Source organism: Numida meleagris, chromosome 6, assembly GCF_002078875.1.
Source record: "Numida meleagris isolate 19003 breed g44 Domestic line chromosome 6, NumMel1.0, whole genome shotgun sequence".
NCBI classification, from domain to species: Eukaryota; Metazoa; Chordata; class Aves; order Galliformes; family Numididae; genus Numida; species Numida meleagris.
The window spans coordinates 5,232,752-5,259,287 of record NC_034414.1 but is presented as its reverse complement, the minus strand read 5'-3'; the positions used below and the strand labels follow the sequence as shown (position 1 = coordinate 5,259,287).

The 26,536-nt window shown below is 39.6% G+C and overlaps 2 protein-coding genes across 7 annotated transcripts in view; one reads left to right on the top strand and one right to left on the bottom strand.

The window, feature by feature from the left end:
* On the bottom strand, positions 236–7,380 carry ARL14EP (ADP ribosylation factor like GTPase 14 effector protein). Its single transcript, XM_021402967.1, has 4 exons — positions 7,243–7,380; positions 4,123–4,624; positions 2,994–3,124; positions 236–1,765 (listed from the first exon to the last, which is right to left on the bottom strand). Exons 2-4 carry the CDS (start codon positions 4,543–4,545, stop codon positions 1,537–1,539), a joined length of 783 nt encoding a protein of 260 aa, XP_021258642.1. The 5' UTR covers positions 4,546–4,624; positions 7,243–7,380; the 3' UTR covers positions 236–1,536.
* KCNA4 (potassium voltage-gated channel subfamily A member 4) overlaps positions 5,247–26,536 on the top strand; it is a 307,754-nt gene continuing 286,464 nt past the window's right edge. For 4 of the 6 annotated variants that reach the window (XR_002440499.1, XR_002440478.1, XR_002440480.1 and 1 more), the window contains exons 1-2: positions 5,247–6,982; positions 11,274–11,462. The gene's annotated coding sequence lies outside the window, so the exon portion shown is untranslated. Of the gene's footprint in view, positions 6,983–7,512; positions 8,181–9,940; positions 10,066–11,273; positions 11,463–26,536 lie in introns of those variants that run through there. The other 2 variants (XM_021402962.1, XM_021402961.1) reach the window with 2 other exon arrangements.

Here is a 26,536-nt window from a genome sequence, read left to right as displayed (position 1 = left end):
TATAACAGTTCCAAATATGGATCAAGCACACAAGACAGGTAACTGCTGTGTTAGGATGTGTGCGTTCTGTAGTCAACAAAGTTAAATGCTAGTTGCACAAAAGGGAAGCCACAGCTATTACTCATTGGTGGTGTTGCTACCTGGAGCATCAAGAAATCTGCATGATGCTTCTTGTGATAGGGGTGGCTAGAAGTCCAGGTCAGCGTGGCACACACTTTTGAAAGAACAGCTGATGTTCTGGTCAAAAAAAAAGAAAGACTTTATTTTCTAAGTGGATCTAACAGCAACAACTTGGACTAAATCCATGCTTATGCTTGGCTAGGACCAGCAGATGTCAGTACAACACAAAGCATAACTGGATTTTAAGAGTGGCAACCTTCAAGAAATTGAAAAATAAATACTCTGAACAAATAGCAAGATTATACAGAGTTATCACGTACAAGTTTCAGAAAGTAATAGTTAACAGCATTCTTGAATAAATGTGATTTAACAAACATACAGATCTTCCAAGTCTGTCACAGAAGCAGAAAATGTATTTAACACAGCACAAAAATACCAGAGAACAACACATTAAATATTAACTAATATTTCAATTATAAGTTCTTATTTCCACACATCTTGTAATTCAGCGAAACTTAAACTTTCTGAGGAGAAATATTTTATCAACCAAAAATTTCAGTTCAACTGTTTTTTGTAGCAGTCTGGATATTCTTAGTTTGGGAACAGACACTTGAATTCATTTCAGCTGCATGTAAACCTTTACCTTAAAAACAAGCAAAAAGAAAGAAAGGGGAGAGGGCTGTGAAGTACCAGTCCAATTACAGACCGATAAGAAATACAGCAAAATTATTTCAAGTGCTACAAGAAAGCAACCAAACACTACCACAGTGAAATACTTTTATATATTTCTCAGCATCTCGACAGTTTAATAACACTCTTAACAGTGAGACTTATGAATTCTTAAGGATAACTGGATCCCAAATCCCAGTAACTCAGATGGGATCTGTACTCCTAAATACCTTTGAATCAAGATAAATGAAAATGATTGAATTTATCAGAGGTAGCTGTGACAATTTACAGTAAAGATGCAGCATTCACTGTTAGTAGTGGAGAAATCTTTATTAATACTGGATGTAGCTAAGTTAATAACAATAGAAAAGTGTTTCCATAAAATGGTTCAAAACCATGCAACTGAAAAGTGAGGCATACAAGGACATGGTGCACTCAGCGAAGCCCTATGAGAAATGATGGTGAGTGGATAATGGTATGCCACATGGAAATTTAGCACCTTATATTTGTTACAGTGCAAGACTGTTCAATGAAAACTTAAATGACTAACAAGACAGTGCAACATAGAATGAAGTGTGACAACAAGTAGTATGATTAAGAATGTTTCCTTAATCGTACTGAGATGGAATGTGGAAGCACATTTATCACAACACACAACTAATTACAATGGTTTTCAGGAAACAACTAAGTTATGTTGTTTAAGCGTGGAACATACATCCAGGTTTAAAAAAAAAAAGAGCATATGCACTAACCAACGTGCTTATTACGAATGATTTCTCCTCCTTCTATCTCAATCTGCTCATACAGCCATTTGCGGTCACAGCGACATTCGGTGCCACACTTGTTGGAGCCACACTTGGGGCAAGCATAGAAGCATCCCAGGCAATCTTCATCGAGACAGTCACAGAGGTCCATCCCACTGTAAAGCAGCAGTCCCTGGCTATCATAGACTTTACTCTTGGCTGGTATAACTTGCCTGTATGATGAAAAGCAGGTTATATCCTTATTTTAATACCAAGCAGCTAATAGCTATGGACAGAACTTTGCTTTTTTCGAAGATGTTCATTTTACCGCTGCACTAATTTAAGTGTATACGTGTTACTGTGTTCAACAACATTTGCCAGCTTTACGTTGTATTGTCATTATAGTGCTTTTGAACTAATTTCAAGACCAGGAAGTTTTTATTTCATCAACAGGTTAAACGTTTACTCAAGCACTTAGGAATATTTATGATGTAAACTTTACAATATCTTTCAGGTGATGTGAAAGTCTTCCTTAAATTACTTTTCTTTTGTAGCTTGTAGCTATAATTCAATGGAAGTTATATAGAATAATTCAATGTGTGCATGTTCTAATTTAGAAGTAGTTTTTATGCTTTAATCACTACTCATATCCCAACCAGTTCCATTAAACTGCAGAAACACAAAATTACTCTGCTCAGAAACGTCCTCTGGTATTTGTCTTGTCTGACCCTGTGTTCAAAACCAGGACAACTTAGATCAAGTCGCTTAGAGCCACACCTAGTTGAGTTCCCAACAGCTCTAAGGTCGGAGACTCCAGACATTTTTTCATCCAGTGCTTGACCACACACTTAATTCAAAACATTTTCCTCATCTCATCAAAATTTCCCTAGTTGCAGCTCGTCAATGAACTGACTAGAAGAAACAAATAGAGGTGGAAGGTATAGGCATATGGTAAGCAGCACCGAGTCCATATTTCTCCTGTAAGGTTAAATTCAGGGAGACTGAATCGGTCCAGACTTCTAGTAGAAAATGACAGACAAAACTCAGCTGCATAACCCTTTTACTCTGCAGGAAAGCTGATTTTAAAATAGGTCTAATTAGAAAGTTGAAATTTGTTATCCAGTGTCATCTAACTTGGATGCTACTCCTTTTAGAATATGTGAGGATTTAACGTGCACGGTTTTGTTTCTGAAGTGTAATTACTGAGTTAACTGAAATATGACAATTCCAGTATTTTAAGTGTACTCGATCTCACTCTGTTCAAGTTTAATCTATTACCAGATTTTTATGCATAAATTAACAGCTTCATTTATTATCTATGTAGTATTGTCGCACCTTACCAGAAGCTTGTTTGTATTTTCATTGTCTGAAATGTGCAAGCGTTACAGGGACAGTGACCATAAAGGTTTTCTTATCTTGAAGTGAAAACTAATGAAAAAGTAAATACAGGAAGCTGCTCACCTGTCTGAATTAAATGACGTATTTTTTGTTTGCAGCCTTCTTTTTTCCCTCTTACTGGTCTCAGGAGTGAATTCGGTCTGTCGTCCTGGGTTAGCGAACTGCAGAGACTTCAAAGCCTTAGCTGTACGCCCCTGAACGGAGACAGAAAATCTCACTTCATTTTGAGTACGTATCTAAATTCTTAAGGAAATACTGAGTCAAGCCAGGATATTCTAATAACTTAGGTAAACTGTTGACCCCAACTGTAAGCACTGTATTCCTCAGAAGAATTAAGTCTTCTTAAGTGTGATATTAGAGAACTCTACCAGTCTCTAAAATCAATAATACAAGCTTTATAGCAGCAGTTTTAATCAGTATTTTCATATGTAACCCGTTGCGCAGTCGTAAAATACAGTTGGGTGGCTGCTCCTGGGCTGAGAGGGGCGACTGCTCCGTGAACGCCATGCTATTTTGCTCTAGAGCGTATGTGGATGAACTCTTGTTGACTTGGTTTTCCACTTGGTTCTGATTACCTGCACACTTCAAACAAAGCACCCAGAAACGTATAAACTGTATTCCAAACTCAGCACTTAGAGCATCATCCTCCCACACCACTTCGTTACTGCCCCTGAACAAACAGGGGCAGCTCAGACACCACAACAGCGGACACTTAATTTGCTTCTATGCAGGTTCACTTGGTAATGAACTGCTAGACACAGTGGATTCTTTTAAAACTGAAGAGACTGGCCCATAAGTTTATCTCAGTGCTCTTAGAAACAACCGTTGCGGTGTTTAAACAGGAACTTGCTTTTCACAGGGCTTGAGAAACAGCTTAAAACAATAGCAGCTGCCCGGTATTTACATAATCTGAGGTATATGTCACCCTACCGCACACAATTGCTTTAATTATAAAGACCCCAATATTTAATTAGGGAAGAGGATTTTTCAAGTAAAAAAGTGGAATGTGTGTATGCACTCATTTCATTGAATGGTCCTCCAAATAAGAGTTCAAATACAGTACACTCCCATGCATCAAACGACTACACCTTTCTGTATTTCAACTAGTTCATTTATATAGGACTTGTATGAAGCCCAGGTCCAACAGTCTGCAGAACTTAGAGGGGGTGGGACAACTGATCCATATACATACGTCCGAATCAAGCTTTCTTCTTTGGCGTTCTTCAGCTTCGACATCCACACTCCCATTTATTACCTGCATACATTTGGGACAAAGCTTCCAACCGGGTACGAACTGTCTTCCGAACTTGGCAGTCAGAAAAGTTGCGTCATGCAGGTCAATTGCACGCAAGTTTTTCTTTGATAGCTTTCTGTGCATGTTAAAGGGATCGCAACACGACTTCTGTAAGTCTTCAAATCTTTCAATGTAAATTTTTGCATGATGGAAGCAGATAGTGTCGTTCTCTGAAAGGGTCATTCCAGTCCTAAGCTGAAGCAATAGCAGATCAAATGAAGAGATATCTTCCTTAGTCTTGAAGCCAGTGTGACGGGTATAATAGGTCCTATGACACTCATTGGTAGCTTGAAGCTGAATTCCAACTGAACAAGGATCCATTTTATCAGAACAACTTATTTCACTTAGTTTGCCTAAAATGAGTTCTTTGAAGTCTTTAGTGGTCTCTATGAAGATCACCCTAGAGAAAGCATTAAAATCAATCAGATTTGTGCTGCAAACCTTTATCTGTAAGCTTGACAAACTAGGTTTAAGATACATTTCCTAAATTATACTATAGCCTTCTAGTCTAGATACGCTCATCTTATACTCCTTTCAGAGGCAATTTTTTACCAGCCATTCTAAGTATCAATTCAGCAGCATTGCTTTATCAAAGGCAATCTGGAGGCGAGGGGCGAGGTGGATGATTTGTTCAACAGCAGCCTTCTCTGCTCACCGGCTTCCCACTGGCACACTCCCAGCAGCTCAAGGAGAGGGCCCAAAGGAATGTCTCATGTCTGAACAACTCATCCATCTGGTTTCCATGTAGTTTCAGGGGAAAAAAAGGCTGCTGAAGGTAGGCTGCACAGGCTGTCTGATGCCAGCTGGCAATTTACATCCAGCAGCTATCAGCTCCTTCCTGTGTGCTCTTCCTGTGTATTCACAGACAGCAAAGAAAAGCCTGGACAGGTGTGAGTCAGCACCCTGAATGAACCTGAGCATCTCCAGGTAACAGCCACCTGCAGTACGTGTAAGGATGCCTGCCCTTGTTGTGGTTGGATGGCCTTTGCATGCAGTTCTTTCCAGCTGACTGCTACACCTGCATCACATAAATATGGGGCAGTCATTTAAACTTATTAATTTTTTGTAATACTGTGTTTAAGCTAGCTATTGCAGAGTGGTCCTGCCCATGCCAAAACTTGTTGCAAATCCAGTGTTGGCCCTAAAACATCAAAGCCTGAGTCAATCTCATGCTATTTTCTACTACATCATAATGGGAAAAATATATCAACTAAAGGAAAGGAATTCATTTTCCAAAACTTCTGAGAGCTTTAGTTAAATAGTGTGACCTGACTGGGATCTTACTGTTTACCTGCACACTACTCTGCAAAGACATAGTCAGAGAAACGGAAAAGCATTGTTACTTGTTCTAACCGCTGAACAGGATAATGCACCTTTTTAATGAATGAAAGTATCAGACAGTTGCAGAATGGAAAAAGAGAGTCCAGGATGCTACTTCTAATAACATACAGGCGAGCAGCAGCACAAACAACCTAATGACATGAAAATGAAATGTGTAAATTTAACCAGTAGACGGAGATACGATCACAGCAGCAAAAGTTCCTCACAGAACAGTGAGAGGCCTTTTTAAAACACTCTGAAAAGCCACTGTCAGGAGCATTTTTTTGCAGCAGAAATCCCCTTGGTTGTAACGCCTTAAGTTTTTTGAACCAGATGCACATACTTGAAGCAGTTAAACACATATTAAACTGTATGCACAGCAATTTAAAGGTGTTGCGTAGGACATGCGGTTGTTGAGTGATTCACCCATTCCAAACATAAATGATATGCTTGGCTGTAGAGCAGTAAAATTCTTTTTAAGCATAATTCTACAACTTGAGATGAAGCAAGGTATAACAGCAGTAATTCTTAAACAAGGCATAAGAATCTGGAATGTAGAGGCACAGTTTTAGAAAGACCTGAGTTTAAAAGAAAAAGGAGGTAGGAGGGGAAGGTGAATCTCAAAATGAAGCAAAATTAGTTCATTTTTTAGAAAGCTATCTGTACAGAAAGGGTAATGAGTTAGTAATTGAGGTAATGAATTAATAATTAGGATGTGTTTTATATTGATTTCTCAGGGCATTTTATTCTCTTAGCAAACCATCTATACTCAGAACAAGTTACTTTTTTTTGTCACTGAGTGCACGCTTGTCTTTTACACTATGGTACGTGGAACTCTGTAAGAGCAAAGCTCACTGCAGCTGAGAGTGTTTTTAACAGCAATACCTCAACGCTTAACAACATGATTCAGTAAGTCTGTTGCAGGCCATGCACCAAACCTGGTGCAAGCGTCAGAACGTGCATCTTGTGACTGATTCCTGCTCTGGTGGGCGGGTGCACATGAGGAAGCACACCAGATAAGCAGAAAAGTAATTCTGAATTGTCAGCATTTGCAGATGCACCAGAAGTCTGAGTTCATGGTGGATGTTCTAATTAAGAAATGACAGCACTGAGCACCCAGCAGCGTGCCGTGCCATGACTTAGAGTGTCTCACTCAGTCCGTTTGCAAAATCTCTCGGCAGAAGCTTCAGCTGTACTTCTTCCTTCCCCCCGCCTTGGGAGGAATACACGGCTCTTTGCCTTTAATTCTCTGGTTGAAATAGGAGAGGGCTCCACCAGCCCGGTGCTTTAATAGAGGCCGGTGCTGACACCTGTGAAATCAGCAAGGAGTGTTTACAGACAACAAACTAAAGCAGGACACAGTGACGAGGATCAGGACAGCGAAGCGCATGTGCAAAGTACGCGTGAAGCAGAGCGAGGGCTGTCTTGCTTCTCGGAGGTAGGAACAGAGAAGGCAGGAAACCGGTTTAGAGCGGCAGCTGCGGGCTGCGAGAGGTCGAAGGGAAAGAGAAGTCCTGATGTCGCGACTGCAACCCGCAGCGCAGCCGCTCGGCCCCACGCGGTAGCGTGCCGGGCTCGGGCTGCGTTCGGAACAAGCCCCGCGGCCCGGCCCAGCCCCGGCACGGAGCCTTCCTGGCGCGGCTGCCGTTTCACCAACCACTGCAGCGGCAGCGGCAGGGGCCGCCCCCTCCCCGGTACCTTGCCGTGGACTTTCCTCCGCCTCTGCGCCGGGACCACCGCACCCGGTTTCCGCGCGGCCCCGGCTACAGCAGCGCTGCCGGTGGCGGACATGGGCCGCGCCTCCCGCCAGCTACCATAGAGCGGTGGAACCACCGGAACACACGGAGCAGCACTTCCGGTTGGGCGGGGCACAGCGCTCATCGGGGCGGAAGCGGCGGGGAGGAAGTCACGTGGCCACGCACGGTCATGTCCTGCGCGTGCGCTTTCGCACGCGCTGTGCATGCCCTTCCCGCGTGTTGCGGAGGCGCGGCCGTTGGGCACGCGCTCTTGCCTTTTTCGCGTGTTGTGGAGCTGAGCGCGAGTCGCGAGGGCTTTTCCAGTCAGCGCTGTGGCGGCCACCTGCGGGGGGGGTGTGGTCACTGGGCTCTGAGCTTCCCTACCTGCTGCTGCTGTGTATTGCAGTTACCCTCCAACAAGGCAGAAATATCTGCAAGGTCATCCCTTGTGTGCTTCTGCCTTGCTCCAGTGTTGCCTGGAGCGCAGCCCAGCAGCATGAACAACAAGCGAAGGCCAACGAGATAATCACTAGAAGCTTTCTGTCTCCTTTCCAAGTCATTTATGTCTAAGTAATTACTGAATGGTTCTCCAGCAGACTTTCAGTGGACGATAAGAAGGAGGAAGATGAATTAACAGTTGCAGCAAATGCAGGAAGGCATAGGGGGAACCTGGAGACGTTGTAACAAGCCCCACAAGCAGGTGTTAGTAACAGAGCAGCCAGTACAGCTGCGCTGCTTGCCTGATGTTACGGAAACAGCTGAACCTAAACAAATAGAACGTTCGGGGCTGAGCTGGGGCTGCGACAGAAGCCAGTTCTCATTCATTATAAATATTCAGGTGGTCAAATTGTGGTTCAAAGAGCTTCTGTTCCCCCAGAAACAATGAGAGTGTTGGATTTGGTAAGTAGTAGCCAAGCCTTAAGAGAAAACTAAACCTGCTTTAAGGGGCGAGGGGCTTGAAATATATAGCCACTTTAAGCTAAAATAGTTAACAGTACACAATTATCTTTTGTCAGTATCTTTTTAAAACACAGGATTGTTATTTGGGGTGACTTTTTGCCTAACTTCTTGCCACAGCACTGGGGATGGGTGGAATAGTTGTCTGTAAACAAGTGAAAGCCCGTGGATGTGAGAGCAAATTTAATGCTTACATCAGGAGGTGTCCAGGCAGGACTTGAATGCTCTGGAATATAAAACTTTAATCTTAGTGCGACAGTAGCAGGATGTAGGCTGTGTATTTGACTGTTAACAGAAAGCTGTTGTAAATTCCATATATATATATATAGCTTGAGTCATGCATTGCCTTAATGATGACAGAGAGACTGTCAAGTGCAATCATTCAAAGCGGGTGATAAGGCTTCCTCTGCTGACTTGTGCTGCTGAGGAGATGCATGGAGTTAATGAAGGGGAATAATTCATGAGAGGAGGCATTTGTGGTACAGGTTGTGACACCAATTTATATTAGATAAATATAGGAAGAGCAGCGAGATGTGTGCATTCCCCTTTCCATTGTAGGTGTCGAAGTGTGAGGCTGATTGTGTAGGGTTAGAGTCAGAGCTTAGGCTCCAGCCTGTTATGTTGCAGCAAGTCTGCCATCCGTGCAGTCAGACTGGCTTTGACTGGTCACGTTAGCTTTCATCTGCCTAACTGGAATGGTACCCTGCGCAGAAAGTCAGCCTTTTGCTATTTATTTTCCCTCCTGGAGAACTTTTCGGGATTTTAGATTTTAGGTTTTGGTTAACTTCATTTATCGTGTGAACAGCATCGTTTTAACAGCTTGTGTCGTATCTGTAGAAAACTTCTGTCGATGTCTTGTAACTACATGCTATCTGTGTAGATTGGCCTAGAAACCAGCAAAGTGCTGATGAAAGACAGAGATTTTTTAAATTCTTTTCTTCTTTAGAGTTTAATCTAAGCAAGTTGGAGGAAGCTTTTTTCTTTTTTTACTATTTAACTGGAACTGATTCAGATACTCCACTTCTGTAGAACCTTTTTTATCACATGAAGCATCTCTTTTTAATGTGAACGTTAAATGAAAATAAAATTGTCATATGATTATATTTGGCCTGTCTGATAAGGAGAAGGTGCCTAATTCAGGTTACATATTTTTGTCACAACCACAACTCCTATTTGTTTTCTTCAGAGTCTTGAGGCAAAGGCACCTGTGTGTCTAGTGTCCAGCTAACGTGCTGGAGCACTCGGTGGCACAAGTGTTGTCTGCTCTGGGTTCTTCTGCGAGTTTTCCTATGAAGTGTGCTCTTTCAAATAGGTACAGTCAGAGTTGAGGTGGGTGATTGTAGCAAGTACAGAGGAAGAAATAAGCTGTCGGATTTGATAGAGAGCGCTTTGGCATAAATAGAAAAGAAACCTTTTCTGTTAAAGAGTGCACCAGCAAACTGGGAGTGAAGGGATGGAGCCCTGTGTCAGGTGCAACTCTGAGCCTTTGAAGCTGCGTTAGGGCTAGGGAGGCTCACGACAGAGAGCAGGGGTGTGGCACCTGGGAGGAAAGGCTTGGCTTACAGCAAGTGCCTATGCTCTTGATAGTAAAAATAAAAAAAAAAAAAAAAAAAAAAAAAAAAAAAAAAAAAAAAGATTTTATGGAAGAAAACAGGACAAATTCAAATTCTGAGTAAATCCTAGTATGATGTGTTGTTTGTTAGACACAGCCCCACAGCCCTGCAGCCCTGCTGTGATCATCATGGTGCCGCTCGTTACGCTCTGTAAACTCCCTGATACTATGGGGATGTCCAGCTCAGGGGACCTGGGGACTTCATTCTTTCTGGGAGTAAGTAATATTCTGTTTGAATGCTGGTTGTGAAACAAGAGCTAAGTTAGTTTAGGGAAGGATGAAAGAAAAGGACCTGAGAGGTTTTATTTTGTTGCCATTAAATGTATGTTGTCCACAGGAGCTAAAGTTCGATTTCCACAGTACCTACATAATTATATTTAATTACAAATAAAAGTGTTGATTTCTCCCTTTTGCCCACACAAGCTTGAATACAAGCATATAAAGACATTAACTAAACCTTAAACAGAACTGCAAATAGGTAGCCTGCATAATGAGTTCTCCTTATTGTCTTGTGAAAAATGTGATGCAAGTGCTGGCTGTGAGCTGAGTCATGACCTAATGACTTGTCCACAGCAGAACTGTTTCTTTCGCACCAAATCTGAAAGCTGCTGGAAGTCTGAATATCACCATAAAGCTAGTGGTTTAAAATACTTTTAAAGGATCTTACAAAGTGCTTTGGGGTACCTTTTAACGTGTTACAATGGTATTTTCTAATCACGGTTATTTTGTAAGACTGCACATAAAAGTCTACTTAGAATGGCTTGGATTTGAAGGGATATGAAAACTCATCCAGTTCCAACCCGATGCCATGTGCAGGGACATTTCCCACTGGATCGGGCTGCCCAGGGCCCCATCCAAGCTGGCCTTGTATGCCTCCAAAGATGGGGCATCCACAGCTTCTCTGGGCAGCCTGTGCCAGTGCCTCACCACCCTCTGAGTAAAGAAATTCTTCCTTGTATCTAATCTGAATCCACCCTCTTCTAGTTCAAAAACCCTTACCCTTTTTCCTGTCACAACAATTTTACTGAAGAGTCCCTCCCCATCATTTCTGTAGACCCCCCTTTAAATACTGGATTTGATCACTTTCCAGCCTGGATGTATGCCGTTGTTATTTTATTCTGGCAATATTATAAACATTATTGATTATTTCCAAAATTTGGATTTAAATTTTGACCAACAACTGAATGTTTGTGTACTTTTAGGATATCATATTTCTACTCTGTCAGGCTGCCAAAACCTATTATCTTCTCAGTGCTTGATGTGTAAGAGTAAGAATCATCTGCTTTAATGGCATTTGACTTAGGGATGCCTCTTTGGAAATCTTCTGCCCTTTGTAGGCTGATCTCTTGATATCCTTTATAAATTTATGTCTTGAAAAGTTCTGTTCTGTACTCAGTGAGCTATTTCTTTCTTGTGTTGAGCAGGATTTGGGCTGCTGCTTCCAATTTCATCCTCGTGTTTGAGCAGCTTCACTGACAATGTAGCAACGAATGCATAGCCCTGCTCATGGCTTCAGGGCTGAAGAGAACGTGCTTTGAAACATGGACGTCTGCTGTCCTCAGGAAGCTGTACTGCATCTCTCTGTCAGGTTTGCGTCTCACCAGGAAGCCCCAGTAGGTAGCATTTTGTTCTAACATTTATGTCTTGTATGGTGCTGATTTTCAGAGGAAGTTTTCTTTACCCTTCTGTAAAGGTACTTAATTTACTTCTGATTCAGAAAGCAGGGATATTTGCTTTTTATGTTACTAAAAGCAAACAGATTTAGCCTCTTTTCAGTATCTTCAGAGAACAAGTAAGACGTGCACAGGACTAAGTCCAGTTAATGCTTATTCATTGGTAACAGGCTAAGATGTTCAAAGAATTTAGAATTTGACCTTTGCTAAGAAAAATGTCCTCTCCATGTTTGGACCGATGGAAAATGAAGGTTGTTAATCTGAGAGCAGGCAAACTGAATACAAATGAAGAAACAACTGTCTTCACATTGGTTCCTGCTGTAGCATTTGTCTATCTATCTGTTTATTCTTCCCAGTGTCCTCTTATGCTCGAGAAAGCAAATAAATAATGGATGCATGCCCGCAAGTGGGCATTATTTCTGAATGCAAGTGTGAGCTTACAGGTCATACGTTGTTTGAGGAAGGCTCGTGTGATTGTTTCCTATTAAACAGTGGGACTTGATTCATGATTATTCTGCATTTCTTTTGCTCTGCCTGACATAGTGAAAGAAATGCGGAGCAAACTGTAAGGCTCCCTTAATTGAACACCAAAGTTCAGGAGAAGAAACGGATGGATCAGCATTCAGATGTGAGTGTTGGTTGTATGGCTGCCGCCAGATTTAGATCATTCACAAGGATTGTAGTTAAGTCCTAGCTTTTGAAACTAGGCACAGACTGCTGGCAGTGATTATTGCCTGTTTCCTGGAAATGCTTGCTCTGTGATACTATCTGTAAAAGCAGAAATTTTCTTATAATATTTGTGTGCAAGGAGAAGTTTTATTCCGTTGACATGATTATCAGTTATACTGGCATGAAAGTTTTTCTGCTGCCGAGGATAGCTGATATATTGTATATTTTAAAAAACGTGATTTTCCAGGGCCAAACACACCCATCTTTATATTCACCAGTTGGTCACCTTACTGAGGAAGTCCTAATCATTATCATCATTTAAGTACAGCCAGAAAAATGACACTGAGTAAAGCTGAATGACTTGCTGAAATTCTGAAGCAGTTCAGTAGCCAAGTGAAAATAGCACCTAACAAGACTCAGAGTAGACTTATATCCCTGGGAGCAGCTGTGCAAGGTTTTATTGGTGCTGCTGTATTGGTATAATTCATATGAGAAAATTTTTAGTATGGCCTGTTGCTTTAGTTGTAACCTACTGCAAGAATACATTTACTTGCTAAGCTTGCTGTTCCTAACAGATTAGTTCTGCCACCCTTCCTCAGTTACACTCGTGGAACAGCAAGCCCTGGAATACTTGTGCCAAGGAATGTCAGAAACTGATTATTACATATAACTATTAGTGTTGCAAATCTTCTTATCAAACATAAGCCTTGATAATACAATGGTCAGTGCAGCTAGTTGTATGCACCAAACCAAATGGCAACTATCTGTGAGTTTGGTTTTTTACTGCTCTTCTCTTACAGAGGTTGGGTTTCTGCACAGAATTCTATGGCTGTATACTTCAGTTCTAAAGCATTCTGCTCCATTCCTCACTGTACAATGGTGTTTCTCTTTTTAACAAACTGTAGCTGTGGGAATCACCACTGTTCCTTGAAATCTTTATACATAGAAATGAGGTGACTATTCCATGAAAGCTTTACCAAAATCAAGTTTATTTATATCCTTTCTGTTTTTGCATTAGAAAGTGATTTTGGTACGTGTATGTCTTTAACTGTGGGAAACAGTTACAGAGTCCAGCAGTTTTACAGCTTTGTGACCAATTGATGACTTCACATCACACTGCATTTCATGCATTATAAGGTATTTGGAGAGAAAATGGCATATTTGTTTATCTGCAACTGTTAAAATGCACCAGCAAATAGTGCAAATAGTCACAGGCTAAATGTAGCGGTACTTGACTTTCAAAATACAGCATAAAACCATTACATACTGTGTTAGGCAGTATTACTGAAAAGAAAAAAGCATAAGATAAATAGGATAATAGGATTATTAAGGCAGCTTGTACCACCAGCTGGGATCTATTTATGTCTTAATATTCTCTTTTCATTGGCAATTTCAAGTTTTCTTTTTAACTTTTTCCCAGGGTGCATTGCCTACTAGCTGTACCATAATGACCTGCTATAATTCTATCTGTCTGATTTTCTCTTAAGGTTATTCCTTTGTCTGTCCTGGAGATAATCACAGCATGTAAGTCGTCTGGTTGATTGCTGACAAAATTCTGTTGTCGCCAATGATATTTCTGATGTAACCATCCCTTGTCATCTTCTAAGAAGTCTTTGTCACCGTCATATTTCAAAGATTTTGTTTCTTGTGTGCCAGTAACGTAAATTTACCGTGATCTATTAATGTGGTTACTGTGGAAAAATAAATTATTTCACTGTTGAAATAATTTATTATTTGGAGAGTCTGCTGTTTTCCTGAACTCTGGTAGTTAAGTGAACTGTTTTGGACTTGTATTTATTTTTTTGGAACAACTTAATGTCATTCTTAGACAATTGCTTTGTTCCTTCTAGTGTAGTCGCACCTTGATTGCTGGCACCAATTTTTATGAAGTCAGCGTACTGTGTTAATGCTCCACTTATCTAGGACAGTTGGCATTTCTCAACTTTGTTAAATGTTCATTGCATTCTGTAGCAGAGATTGGCATATGATCAGTTCATCGAAGGTGTTTCTAAGTGTCACGAGGAGATTCCTCCTGCTTTGTGCCATTCTTCCATGGATGGCTTCCTAATAAATTCTGTGTCGGTGAGAATAGAATCATAGAATTAGCTAGGTTGGAAAAGACCTACAAGATCATCCAGTCCAACCATCCACCTACTGCGAATAACCCCACTAAACCATGTCTCTCAACGCTGTATCTAAATGTTTCCTGAACACCTCCAGGGACAGTGACTCAACCACCTCCCTGGGCAGCCCATTCCAGTGCCTGACTGCAATGCTCTTCTCTCTCTCATCATACCCAGCAGAAAGATATTTATTCTTGTTGGTGGCAGAGACTTCTGTTAAATTTGCTGAGATATTTAGTGGTTACTGAGCCATCCAGCCTTCTCCAAAGTTGGTTATAATAGGAAGTATCCCGTATTTATGCGTAGCCAATAGAAACACGCTCAGTGGTGACTGAAATTCCAGAGAATCAACAATTTCATTTTGTCATGGGGTTAATCCTGCTTCTGAAATTTGCTTCATACAATCCTGAATTACAAAGAACATTTCTGATATTGACTGATAGCATTGCATCAAAACTCCATATTCTTGCTCTTGAACAAAAATATTCCCTTTATCTGCTTGTCCAGCTGATATCCAGTCAGCTATACATAACTGTGGGTTTTCCATGGTAATACAATTACTGACTGCTTTAAACAAAACTGCTTGTACTTTCCTAGTTTTGATTTTTAAAGGAGCAGATGCCTTTTGAAATTAATATTTGACTCGTATTTTCATGTATACTGTTTTTCATTATAAGTAGTTTTGGTAAGACATTTTTCTTGCTTATCTTTTTCTTGCTGCTTGGTTGCTTTTTTCTGTTTGGACAGAGCCACCATGCTGTTGGTGTGCCATTGTAGAGTCAGCTTGACTGAGCACTTGCTCTCATATTGTACTCCAGGATTTTTTGTCATTGACCTCAGAAGTACAACACTTTCCGCATTCCCAGCACTTACAACCTCAGTTACAAGCACATGATAAACTGACTATCTGAATACTGAAGTCCCTACATTGTGCATGGATAATGGAGGGTCTTGTCTACGTTGCAGAGCGAGAACATTATCCAGAGTGCTTGCTGTTTTCTTTGTCCAGACTCAGGACCTGCTGGAATGTGTGGCAGCTTCTGCCATGTCTGGGTCAGTTTGAAAGAGAGGAATCAGGAAGATGGGAACAGCTCCCAGAGCCCACACTTGTGCTTAAAGATGCGTGCATAGCACAGAGTTGCCTAGATTGATTTTAGTTATAGAATAGTTCATAACTGGGTAATGACACTAGCTGTGAAGTGTACTAATGAAAGACTTCTCAGTATTGTGGAGGACGGAGTTGAAAAGCTGGTATCTCAGATGCTTGAAACAAATATTCTGCTTTCTTTGCTTTGGTTATCTTCCTGGCCCTGTTATCCTCCAGCTATAGGAGATGAACATTTGGGCCATTTGTCATCTTGGATTCATGTCATTTTAAGTATATAAACATACCACTGCAATATTTCCTTACTTATTCACTTAAATGCATTGTGACCACGATGTTGTTTTCCTTTTGTGTAATTCCCCTTTCCTTTCTGTAATTTCTATGTTTATGGTGTTTTATATTGCTTTCTTACATTTCATATTTTATGTATATTTATGTTCATGTTGCCTCTTTATGCTATTGTATTAGAATATGTGGGAGATGTTTTTTTGTCCCTTCACTATTATTCTAAATGGTAAGCATGCATTTGCTTAGTTTCTAATGCTTTCCATTGGTTTTGAAAAACTAGTGTCCTTGGAAAAGTCTTCATAATATCATATAGCTGTTGGCTTTGTATAAACATCTTACTGAAAAAGTAATTTGTGCGCAGGTGCAAAATCTAGGAAGAGCGATAGATGATCCAGCAGCTGAGCTTACTGTCCATTGGCAGAGGGACACGCACACACTGGAGTTTGTAGAATATAAGATGGTTTGAATTGAGTGATTTTTCAGTTTTACAGCCAGCATTGATAGTCTATCCAAACCTTGCAAATTTTCTTTTTGTTTCTTTTTTTTAAGGCAGCAGTTAAGAGTCAAGTTCTAGTTCTGCTAAGCAACGTGCAGTCATCAGTGAGATGGATGATGTCCATATCTTATCCTATATTGTTCAACCTTCCATTGAATCACAAATCAGAATATGTGTTTTTTTAGATAACCAGAGTAATATACAAGAGAAATTTAAATGACAGTGGTTGTACCTAATGTGCATGTGCAGTGTGCTTTAGAGTTCTGTCTTGGGGAAACTGAAGGCATATGCAGCTGAAGGGAAATGGGGAAAAAAAAAAAAGGGGGAGGCTGTCAACAATTAAATTTTGCCCCTATAACTCAGGTTGCACTTGAATTGCATATTCAAACCTAGGAGCTTAGAAATACTGCCTTATCCAATAGTTTGCATCTAGCTACCGAGACCAAATAGAATACTTTACCCAAATTCTTAGTCTTCTTCAGTAATTTTGTTTTTATTGTTTTTTTTAATAATTAATCATCCAGGAGCTACATTTATGGGCTAGAATTTCTGTGTCAATTGTTGTGTTTAAAAACAAACAAATCCACCAAGAGTTTAGTTGTTCTGTTGTTACAAGTAAATGGATATTAGGAAACCTGTCCAGAACGTAGCTCAGCAAATATGTTTTGAGAGCTACATCTAGTCTGAGGTGATTTGTCGACCCAAGGGCTAATTTGTCAATTTTACATCTTGCAAATATTTGATTGGAATTGCTATAATTTTATTGTGCACTCATCTGGCTGGCACTGAGTCGCAGAGATGTTTTTAGTTTGGACTAAAAACCTGAACCTTCTTGAAATTCAAAGAGGCTGTGCATTGCAGTGTGTAGCCTTATCCTCTCTCGGATTAGTGTCTTCTCAAGTGAGGGATATGCAGTGGAACCACAGTGTTTGGTCTCAGTGGAATTTCTTATAACCAAGTCATGATTTTTGTGTTTCTGAATGTATTTTTTTGTTTTAGTAGCCACAAACTCTTTGGAGTGCTATAATTCAGTGGAGTATGCTGAAGCCTTGGCTTTGTTCAGTGTTTGTTCCCATGAGGTAACTTGGACTTGACACAGTGTTTCATTCTTTTGGTGGCTCTGCGCTGAAGGAGAGGGAAACTAATTTTGTGAAGTGAAATATGGTTGCCCTGTATTGCTCTTGGATCAGAGTGAGTATGCTAGAGTTAAGTCAGACTTGCATTTAACTGTTTTCAGCACGGTTTTGGGTTTTAGCACTGTTTTTTTGGCATAGTGGAAAGCATCAGAAAATGGAAACTTACTTTTTTTTAAAGGGTACCACCAGGTTAATAGAACCAAGTATTACGTATTTTCACTTCTGCCTTTAATCTCCAGTTAGCACCATGTCTAACAAAAAGACATAATGGGCTGTGTTATGGTCATTTGCGTAGAAAAAATGAATATGCTTTCCAGTCCTTTTCAGCCTGTTTTTACGTACTGTCTCCCCAAGCAACAAGTGATGTCTGAACTATTCTTTTTTTTTTTTTTTAAGTACAAGCACACTGGTGCCTGTGCAGTGCAACCCTGTGGGAAGTCTCTGAGCTTTGCAAAATGTTTAGCTCTGAGAAGTTGAAGCGGATTTTAGAGCAGAAATAATTTATGCCAGTACTTAATAGGGAAGAAAGTAGTGGAGCAAAAGAACAAAGTGATTGGGACAGGACAAATGGAGGAACACTGGGGACTGGCTGAGAACTGAAGCTTGATAGGAACAGAGAATGCAAGATAAGACGTGAAGATTCTTAACCTCTCTAGGTTAAGAATAAGCTTACCAATTCTAGTTTGACTCGCACACTGAAGCGAACCAATTTAAATTGGCATTTATTAATAATGAATGCTTAGAATTTGAAAAGAAAGTAATCACACTATTGTTACATAAGAAAAAACACGTTGGAGCTTTGGCCTTTACTGAGCTTTCTCCATTCCTTTTTATGAAATCTGCAAATAACATTTTGTAATGCCTTATTAAAATATAACAGAATCATAAGCTAAAATTAAGTTTTAAGAGTCTCGGTCCACTCAATTTTTCCCAAAAGCCACCATTTTCCTCTGAACAAATTATGTTCAGAAGATTTGAAAAGGTATGTGCTACTAAAACAGCAGAAATCTTTCTGACAGTTCTATGACTTCTTTGTGCTAACAGCCCACATCTCAAACCATTTCCAAATGCTGCGCAAATGTTGCTTTTAGATAAATCTTCCCACTAAGTTCTGTCTGCTCTTAAGTAGCATGCTGTAACTCTTTGTAGCAGTGAAAGGACATAGGCAGTAGTTAGTATGCAAGAATAATTCCTTTAAGTACAGGAATTTTTGATAGCTGAAGTATATTTACACTGGATTATGGTTCGGCATGCCAAACTGTTCTTTGTCTCCTTTTCTGTAGTCTTCAAAAATATCACTAAAGCTCTCAAAAGAACTCAGATGCTCTTGAATGCATTATACAAGACCTATTACAGTGGTGAAAGTAATGGAAGCACCAACTTGGCTTTTTGCTGACCTCCAGCCTGTAGGGTTACTTCGTCCCTAATGAACAAATTAGAGGTGTGTCAGTAGTCACATGCTCATGTTCTGTCAGAGTAAGATGTTAACTTTGTGGTTTCTCAGGGCAACCTACTTACTGTTGGCAGCAAGCTGATAAATTGCCACATTTTCCTCTTAGCTCTGTGCATTTGGCAAGTGTTTTTTTTCTTGCCAGCAACACTTTATCGTGTTGCAAAACCAAAGCATGAGCAGCAGACTTAGGTAGTTGACTTGTGATTTTAAGTTGAATGTTTAATTTTACATGAGGTCATGTGAGATATTAAACTGAATGCGTTTAAAATTTGAGAAACAGTATTCAGTGTAATCAGTCAGTTCTGGCTGTTGGAGGACTTTAGACATAGAGAGATATCATTTTGGAATGCAACAATCTTTACGAAATAAGTGTACTACAATGGTCAGTAACAAAAAAAAAAAAAAGACAGAGAACAACAGAAAAGTGTTTATTTCTCATTAATCCCAAGGAAAGCAAGAAAAGCCTGAAGTAGGTTGTTAGAGTGAACCTGCAGTCAAATACTCAGTTCATGTTACTAAGCTGGCTGGATGGAGTTTTCAAATACTAGGAACCAGAGAATTTGGATGCTAGGCCTGGAAACTTAGTCAAGATTTACCAGTCTTATCCATGTAATTATACTTCCCTTTATCGCTCATTCCCTTCCCAATCTCTTGTTTGAATGTCAAGTGCAGGAGAGAGATAATATCTAATTTATATTGATAAAGGGAAAGAAATGTCAGCACATCATCTTATGCTAGAATTTAATGACACAGTCCCAATCCTTTTCTGTTTTTTTCTGTTACAGTTATTTAAAACTATTGAAAAAAGGTTTCAAGGAGAGCATAAAAAGTGCCAGGTTTGAGGAGTCACTTTAGTGGGAAGAACAAAAGGTCTCCCACAGGTATTAAGAGCGTGCCCCTAATGAATAAACAAGTTGAATGCAATAGTGATTTATTTTTATTTTTCACAGGCATAATAAGCTCATAGGCAAAGACTGCAAATTCAGAAGGAGTTAGTAGTCATGAAATTTTCTTTCCCATATTTATTAAAAGCTAAAACAAAGCAATTCCTGGATCAGACGTGGAACTTCTTATTGAGCTGGAACATGTCTCTTAAAGATATTGCTGTCATGTAGGAGTGAAATTGTAAACTATATAGCTGTATTTATGCTACTTGTAGTCCTTGATCATGTGTAGAGTATATTTTACTTTGTAACACTTCTTTGCTTTTGAAGAAATGGTATATTCTTCAGTTAATCAAAATTACATTTACTTGCAGCTTCAGAGTCACTGATACTTTAGGATAGATTTTAGCATATCCATAGTGCCTCTGTAAAGTATGTGGTTGTATTGATGTTAAAAAACACTTGTTGATCGTGCGTGACAAACTGGACTGAGCAACCCTTGTTTCTGATTGTTTCTGATTACATTCTCAGCGTTAACTCATGTCGTACTCCAAGAGCATTGTCACTTAAGTGAAACCTGTATCTTCCAGTGACAGGGACTTGATCTTCTTGGCGGATCTGTATTCTTTCTGAATGGCTAATTGGATGATTCATGAGTACGTGTGCTGAAACAGCACTGATGACAGTTTTTCTATGCAGGAAGGTTCTCTTATGCACAATAGTTAAAATATGGGGTATTATTATCTCTTGTCTCCTGTAGAAACAGTAGTATTTACTCAGCAGTGCACAATTTATGGAATAACATCTGTTTCTTTTGCTATTGGTAGCAGAAAGGAAAAATGAGTTTGAGAAGGGCAAGTTTTCTGTACGACAAGCATCGTAGATATTTTCAGAGGAAATAAGTAAGAGTAGCGCATTTATTTTTTATCTTTATCAGTACTTTCAGTCACAATGTTGTGGCGTTGAAAATCACCTTTTCTATCCTTTTAAATATAGCAGCATTCTGAGCAGTGATGTTTGCACTAATAAAATAATAGGGTCAAAACAGAAAACGTAGCCAAGTCTACATCCAAAGGATGATTTGCTATCATATTTTCACACTGTTGTCTTGAATGTTTTTTTTTTAACAGCAGTATTTTTTTGATACTCAGGCATGCTTTAAAAGACCAAGTACTCTCTTAGAACCATAGGATCTCCTGTAACAGCTGGGTGGTGTAAATTCACTAGGGGATGCTGCAGTTACACAGCTTTTCTTTAAAGTTTTCGTGCTGATGTACAAGGATATCTGCAGCCCTGAGAAGCGTAAAAATGAAAGCATTCCCATTAGAGTAGCAGGCAGGAGGGCTGTTAATCAACTGTGTGTCTCATTAAAGAGATTGAAAAAGTATTCCTCTGCTAAGGCTTGATCCAAAGCCCATTGAAATCAGCAGGTGGCTTTGAGTTAGATAGGGCCTGCAGTGTTTCAGATGAAATAACTATATGGCAGAAAATGCCATGGCTGTTTGTTTTAATAGATTCTTTGATCACTTGATCTTTGGGAAAGACTTAGATTATGTTAGCTAGGGTTTTCTAGTGCTTTCTGCTGGGAGAGCTGAGACTTTTCTGGCACAGGAAGTTCAGTGCCCACTCTACAGCTGATTCTGTGACTCCATGCACCATTGAACAGGACAAGAATTAAAACAAACAAACAAACAAAAAAAACCCCACAGCTTTGATGCCAGTCTGTTTCACTTAAAAACACTGAAGATAGAATTAGGTAAATGGGCAGAAGGCCTGGCATAGTTCTCGCAGCCTAGATGATCTTGTTTATCCTCTCAGATGTTACAGTTCATAGGATCTCCCTCTTGCTGTAGAATTCTGTCTTAGTGTCTGCATGCATCCTTCAAGACTACTTTCCTGCCAGAGCCTCTGGGAAGGTAATCTTGGTGTGCAACTGGTTTATCTTCGATAAAGCCCTGAAATCTTTTCATACTGTGTTCTACTGCAGAGAGAGCATGCATCGTCTGCATTTGAAATAATTTTCAAATTATTTATTTGACTCTCAAGAGAGCGTTGAAATTACACTGAACTGTTTTTATTGTTTTGTTTTGTTTTTCTTTTACTTTGCCTAACTAGATGCTTTTACTAACTGCACAGAGCCGACTGCCCATTTCGGTACTGCACTAGTATTCACTACTTGAATGTTAACCTTGCATCCCTTACAGGCCAGTCAGCTTGAGTGAAAAAACACTGCTTCAGCTAAAGATTGTCTTTGGTAGGGACTGAGCTGACTTCAGTGCTCAAAGTGTAATTGAACTGGTCCTGCAGTAACAGTAAGCCTCTCATACCTTAAGGACCGCTCATGTAACATATCTACAAAGTGAGTGCTTCACGTTTTCTAGAAGGAAAAATGGTAGTTTTCACCATTCTGCATTTTCATTCCCTTTGTATATTTTCTTATCTTATTTCTGCACTTGAAAGTAACTATTCTTTTCTGCATGCTGACATTTCCAGATGACTCAGTGAGTACTGAATCCCCTCTGCAAATAAGCAATCAAGAGAGCAAGCTCTGGTGCCCGGTATTGCTCCACCTGAGTGTGGTGGAGTGCCATCTTGTGGGATTGTTGTTACATTACTTAGATTCTCCAGATTAAAATGAGTAACTTCTGTGTGTTTGGTCAGTGCTATCCCTTTTGCCAGAGGGATACCTGCACGTTTGTCACCTCATAAGAGGTAGAATAAACTACCAAGTGCTAAAATATTATTGAGAGGAATTAATAGTAAATGAATTTTTAAAAAATACTTACATAGGGGTTGTCAAGGAGACAACACCGTTGATAAACATGTTAAATTTATATATTAATACACCCCAGTATTACTGACACAGTAAAGGAGAATTCCAAAGAAAGATATGAAGAATAACCGGAAAGTATGTATACATACACTCACAGAATATACATGTGTGCGCATGTATATATATATATAGTCAAAGAATATATGTTTATATTTTGCCACTGAATGCACTTCAGCTATGCTCAGCTAGTTTCAGTCTCTCTTTTTAATTATGTAATTCAATATCACATCTAGTTTATATGTGAGAGTGATTGTATGAAGAAAATTTCATGTTTATATCTGTGCTTACTAGTACCAGAAAGATGAGGACATACGATGTTATTTATGTGGAAAGCTTTTCAGGTCACGGGGATAACTAAAACATCTACGTAAATGTCAGTGCTATAAATTTGATGCTAGTCATATATGATCTGGAAAAATGCATACAAATCCTGTAGGTGATGTTTTAGAGATAAATCCTTGCTCACTTGCTTTTAAGTCTTGTGCTTCAGTTTCAAAAGCCCATTTGTGATTTTTGTCTCATTTTCAAAAAATAATTATGCATTTAAGAAGCAGGAAAGCTTATAGCTTAGGCAGAATTTCAGAGCCTGACTTCAGGAAAATGATACATAGACTCTTAGTTGGTTCTGGTGAGATGCTTGAGGATGTAGTTGTGTACTAAAAAGTAAATCAGATTTTAATTTAGATAGCTAACACTAGGTTCCTGAAAGGATTGCTTACAATGAGTTAATGTGAATTGTTTTGGAAACTCAAGTGTTCACTGGGAACATCTGTCTGGCCTTCGTTTGCCAATGAATTTTACTTGAGTGCAGGTGCCACATAAAGGTCATACTTATCCAAGCAAAGAAGAATATTACTTGAAATCAAAACATGATGCTCAACAAATGCCAAAGGCTGTCTGAGCTGAAGAGGTGAAAAGGAAAATTACCTTGTGTTCACAGTGAAAGCAGACCATGTGAGTTTCGTTACACATACGTGCATTTTTTTTTCTTGTCACGCTATCAATTTAATTCTCTTTTCTTGCTGTAACAGCAGTGAAATAGACTAAGAGTGCTATGCAGTGGAGGTTTGAAAATATCAGTGGTAGCTTATTTATAGAGTTTATTCAGCTTTCTGATGTGGAGGGATTTACCTGCGTCAGACGCAGAATCATACAGAATGCTTAAGGTAGGAAGGAACCCCCCCCTGCTCAAGTAGGGTCGCCTATGTGGGAGATAAAATGTTGAGCAGGGAATCCACCAATGTTAATGCCACGGTAATGCCTCCCACAACTACAAATCTTGCACACTGCACAAGATTATACCCAGGTGGGTTTTGAATGTCTGCAGAGTAGGAGACTTCACAACCTCTCTGGACAGACAGTTCCATTGCTCTGTCACCCTCACAGTAAAGAGATGGCTCCTCATATTCAGATGCAACTTTCCCCTGGGGGTACAGAACACTGTATGCAGTGCAAGGGAAGAGCAATATTTATTGTAGTGTCAGTACTTACACAGTGCTTGAAATGTACTGGGGAAATTGGTCAGTTACTGTGTCTCGTCATTGATATGAGAAAGAAATGTAACTAATAAGGCATCTTTCTAGTCTTGTTGGATTGTGTTATCCATGGTAAGTTGCAGTAAGGATTTGTGTGTGTGCATGTAAAAGCCACTGTTCTTGTTTCCTCACTTCGCAACAGTTGAGTGAATATTTGAGCACACATTCACACAGGTATACACACACCTGCGTGTGTAGGAATCTGGATTCTGCTGGATGAAGGCAATGGTGAAGTCACCTGGCAGAGGACTGTGCAAAATATTATCTGCTAAGGAGCCTGTGAAAACTGGTACAGATAGAAGTTGTAGGATGTATTACTGTGGCATTAATGTTGGTGGATTCCCTGCTTGACATTTTATCTTCCACAGCTCTGTGTACTGCCTTGCAGCAGCTCATCAGTAACAGTTGCTATACGATTTAGTTGCTGTACAGTGGAAACCACGATCTCTGCTGATTGGGGAGTTCATTCTTATTACTCATTTACAGTTCTGTAAATTAATATTATCCAAACAGCTCAGGAAAAACTTATAGGTGAAATTTGAATTTGCAGCTTGTCTGTTTTCCTCTTTTCCCAGCAGTATGGGAGAATTAAAAATGTTTTTATTCCTATTTTCTCAGTGTTCTTTCTGAATTCTCTCTTGTAAACATATAAGAAGTATGACTACAACATCAATAGTGTGTGAGCACCAAATCTCTCATCTAAACTATTCAATTTCAGAAGTAGTACTGACCACTCTAAATACTAAGTATTCTAGATAGTAGTTGTGGATAACCGTTCATGATTAATCTGCTCTCTGTACAAATTGAACCTGAAACCTGTGCAAGCAAAACTGTTACCAACATCAACTTGAAAATAATTTACAAATAGAATTATTGTATTGATGAGAACATTAGGAGTCAACTGAGGTAAACAGGAAGTTTTACCCTAGGATAGACAGGATTACCAAGAGAGTGTAACATATTTTAGGCAGCAGAAACTTTCCACAGCACAAAGTTCCCAACGTGTGAAAGATCTTGTTTCAGTGCTTTCTGAACAGCAGTTTGGTTAACAATTATGGAGCCCTATAATAAGGATTTATGTAATAATCTGCTAAGACAGGAAGGGATTTCCCAGCATAGTTGCCTGTTTTCAAAACCTGGCAGATCTACGTTAAGCTCTTTTTGTTTAGTAATAGAGTTACTATTTGACACTTATGCCTTGTTGTTCCCCCTTTTTTTTTTTCCATGGGCAATAAGCTGTTATTTTGTTTTCAGACCAAGTATATGGATATGTTTTTAATAAACTGGCCTAGTATATTACCAGTTGAATAATGCTTCAAACTGTATTTCTGTGCAGCTTTCCTGCAGTTAGTTGTGAGGAGGTCCTCAAGTCTCTCTTACTGATTGCCATATCCACGGCCAGGTCGGTCACTCTTGCTGTTTTGAAGTTAATGGAGCTGTGTATCAAATACAGAATTGCTTATTTCTTTTGGACAGCCCACTGATGTATCAATAGAAGAGAAGATCCTTTTTTGTGCTATTAATATTACCTAGTTTGAGTTGTGGCAAATAGCCTGAAATAATATGACAGAAATTAACACAAGAGTGACATTAAAAGGAAATTTTCTAATTTGAGATCTGACACTATTCCAGTCTTCAAAGCGTTACTGAATATTTAATAAATCAGACGTCTACTCAAAGAATGTGGACTGAATTATTTAAGGCCATCTCAGACCCTTGACTATTTAACTCCTTAGGCATTGAAGATCATAACTGAGGCTTAGTTATTCTGATGCAGTGCTGTTCATTCCCAAGCTTGCTCTCATGATATATTATTTTTGATTACTAAAGCAATATTAGTCTAGAAACTTGACAGGGGAGTTTCTTCACTATTCTCACAGACACTGCGGAGAAGGGTAATAATTATTAGATGACTTAGACTACTGGCCTGTCTAGATGTTTTTTTCCCTTTGTCATTAAAAATATTTATCGTTACTTGAAATAATTTAAAAAATGAGTGTCTAATTTGGAAAACAGAGGAGAAAAATTGATTTGGCTTTTGAGGTAACTTCTTTGAAATGAGTAAAACTGATTTGCACAAGTTAAGAATCAGATCTTCAAAGATGATTTCGTTGGTCTGAAGTGGGAACCTAGCCTCCTCTTCCAGACAGTGCAAAAATGAGGAAAAAAAAAATTACTTCCAAAAAGCAATTCAAGTGACCTTAAATGTCTGTCTTGGACACTTGTGTAGGAGGATTCATCTCATTCTTTCTCCTTCTGTGTTTTTCCATATGAAATGACAAGCTCATTTATAATTTATCATGGAATCATAGAATGGTTTGAATTGGAGGGGACATTTAAAGGTCAACTGGCCCAACTCCTCCACAATGAGCAGTGACACTGACAGCTCCATCAGGTGCTCAGAGCCCCATCCAGCCTGACCCTGAATGTCTCCAGGGACAAGGCATCCACCACCTCTCTGGGCAACCTGTGCCAGTGTCTCACAACCCTTA

Excerpts from the sequence above, each read along its gene's own strand:
- ARL14EP (XM_021402967.1), bottom strand. The coding sequence starts at position 4,545 with ATGGATCCTTGTTCAGTTGGAATTCAGCTTCAAGCTACCAATGAGTGT. Across the intron at positions 3,125-4,122 it reads GAAGAAAGCTTGATTCGGAC|GGGCGTACAGCTAAGGCTTT; the intron begins GTATGTATATGG and ends GTCTCCGTTCAG. Across the intron at positions 1,766-2,993 it reads ACGTCATTTAATTCAGACAG|GCAAGTTATACCAGCCAAGA; the intron begins GTGAGCAGCTTC and ends TTCATCATACAG.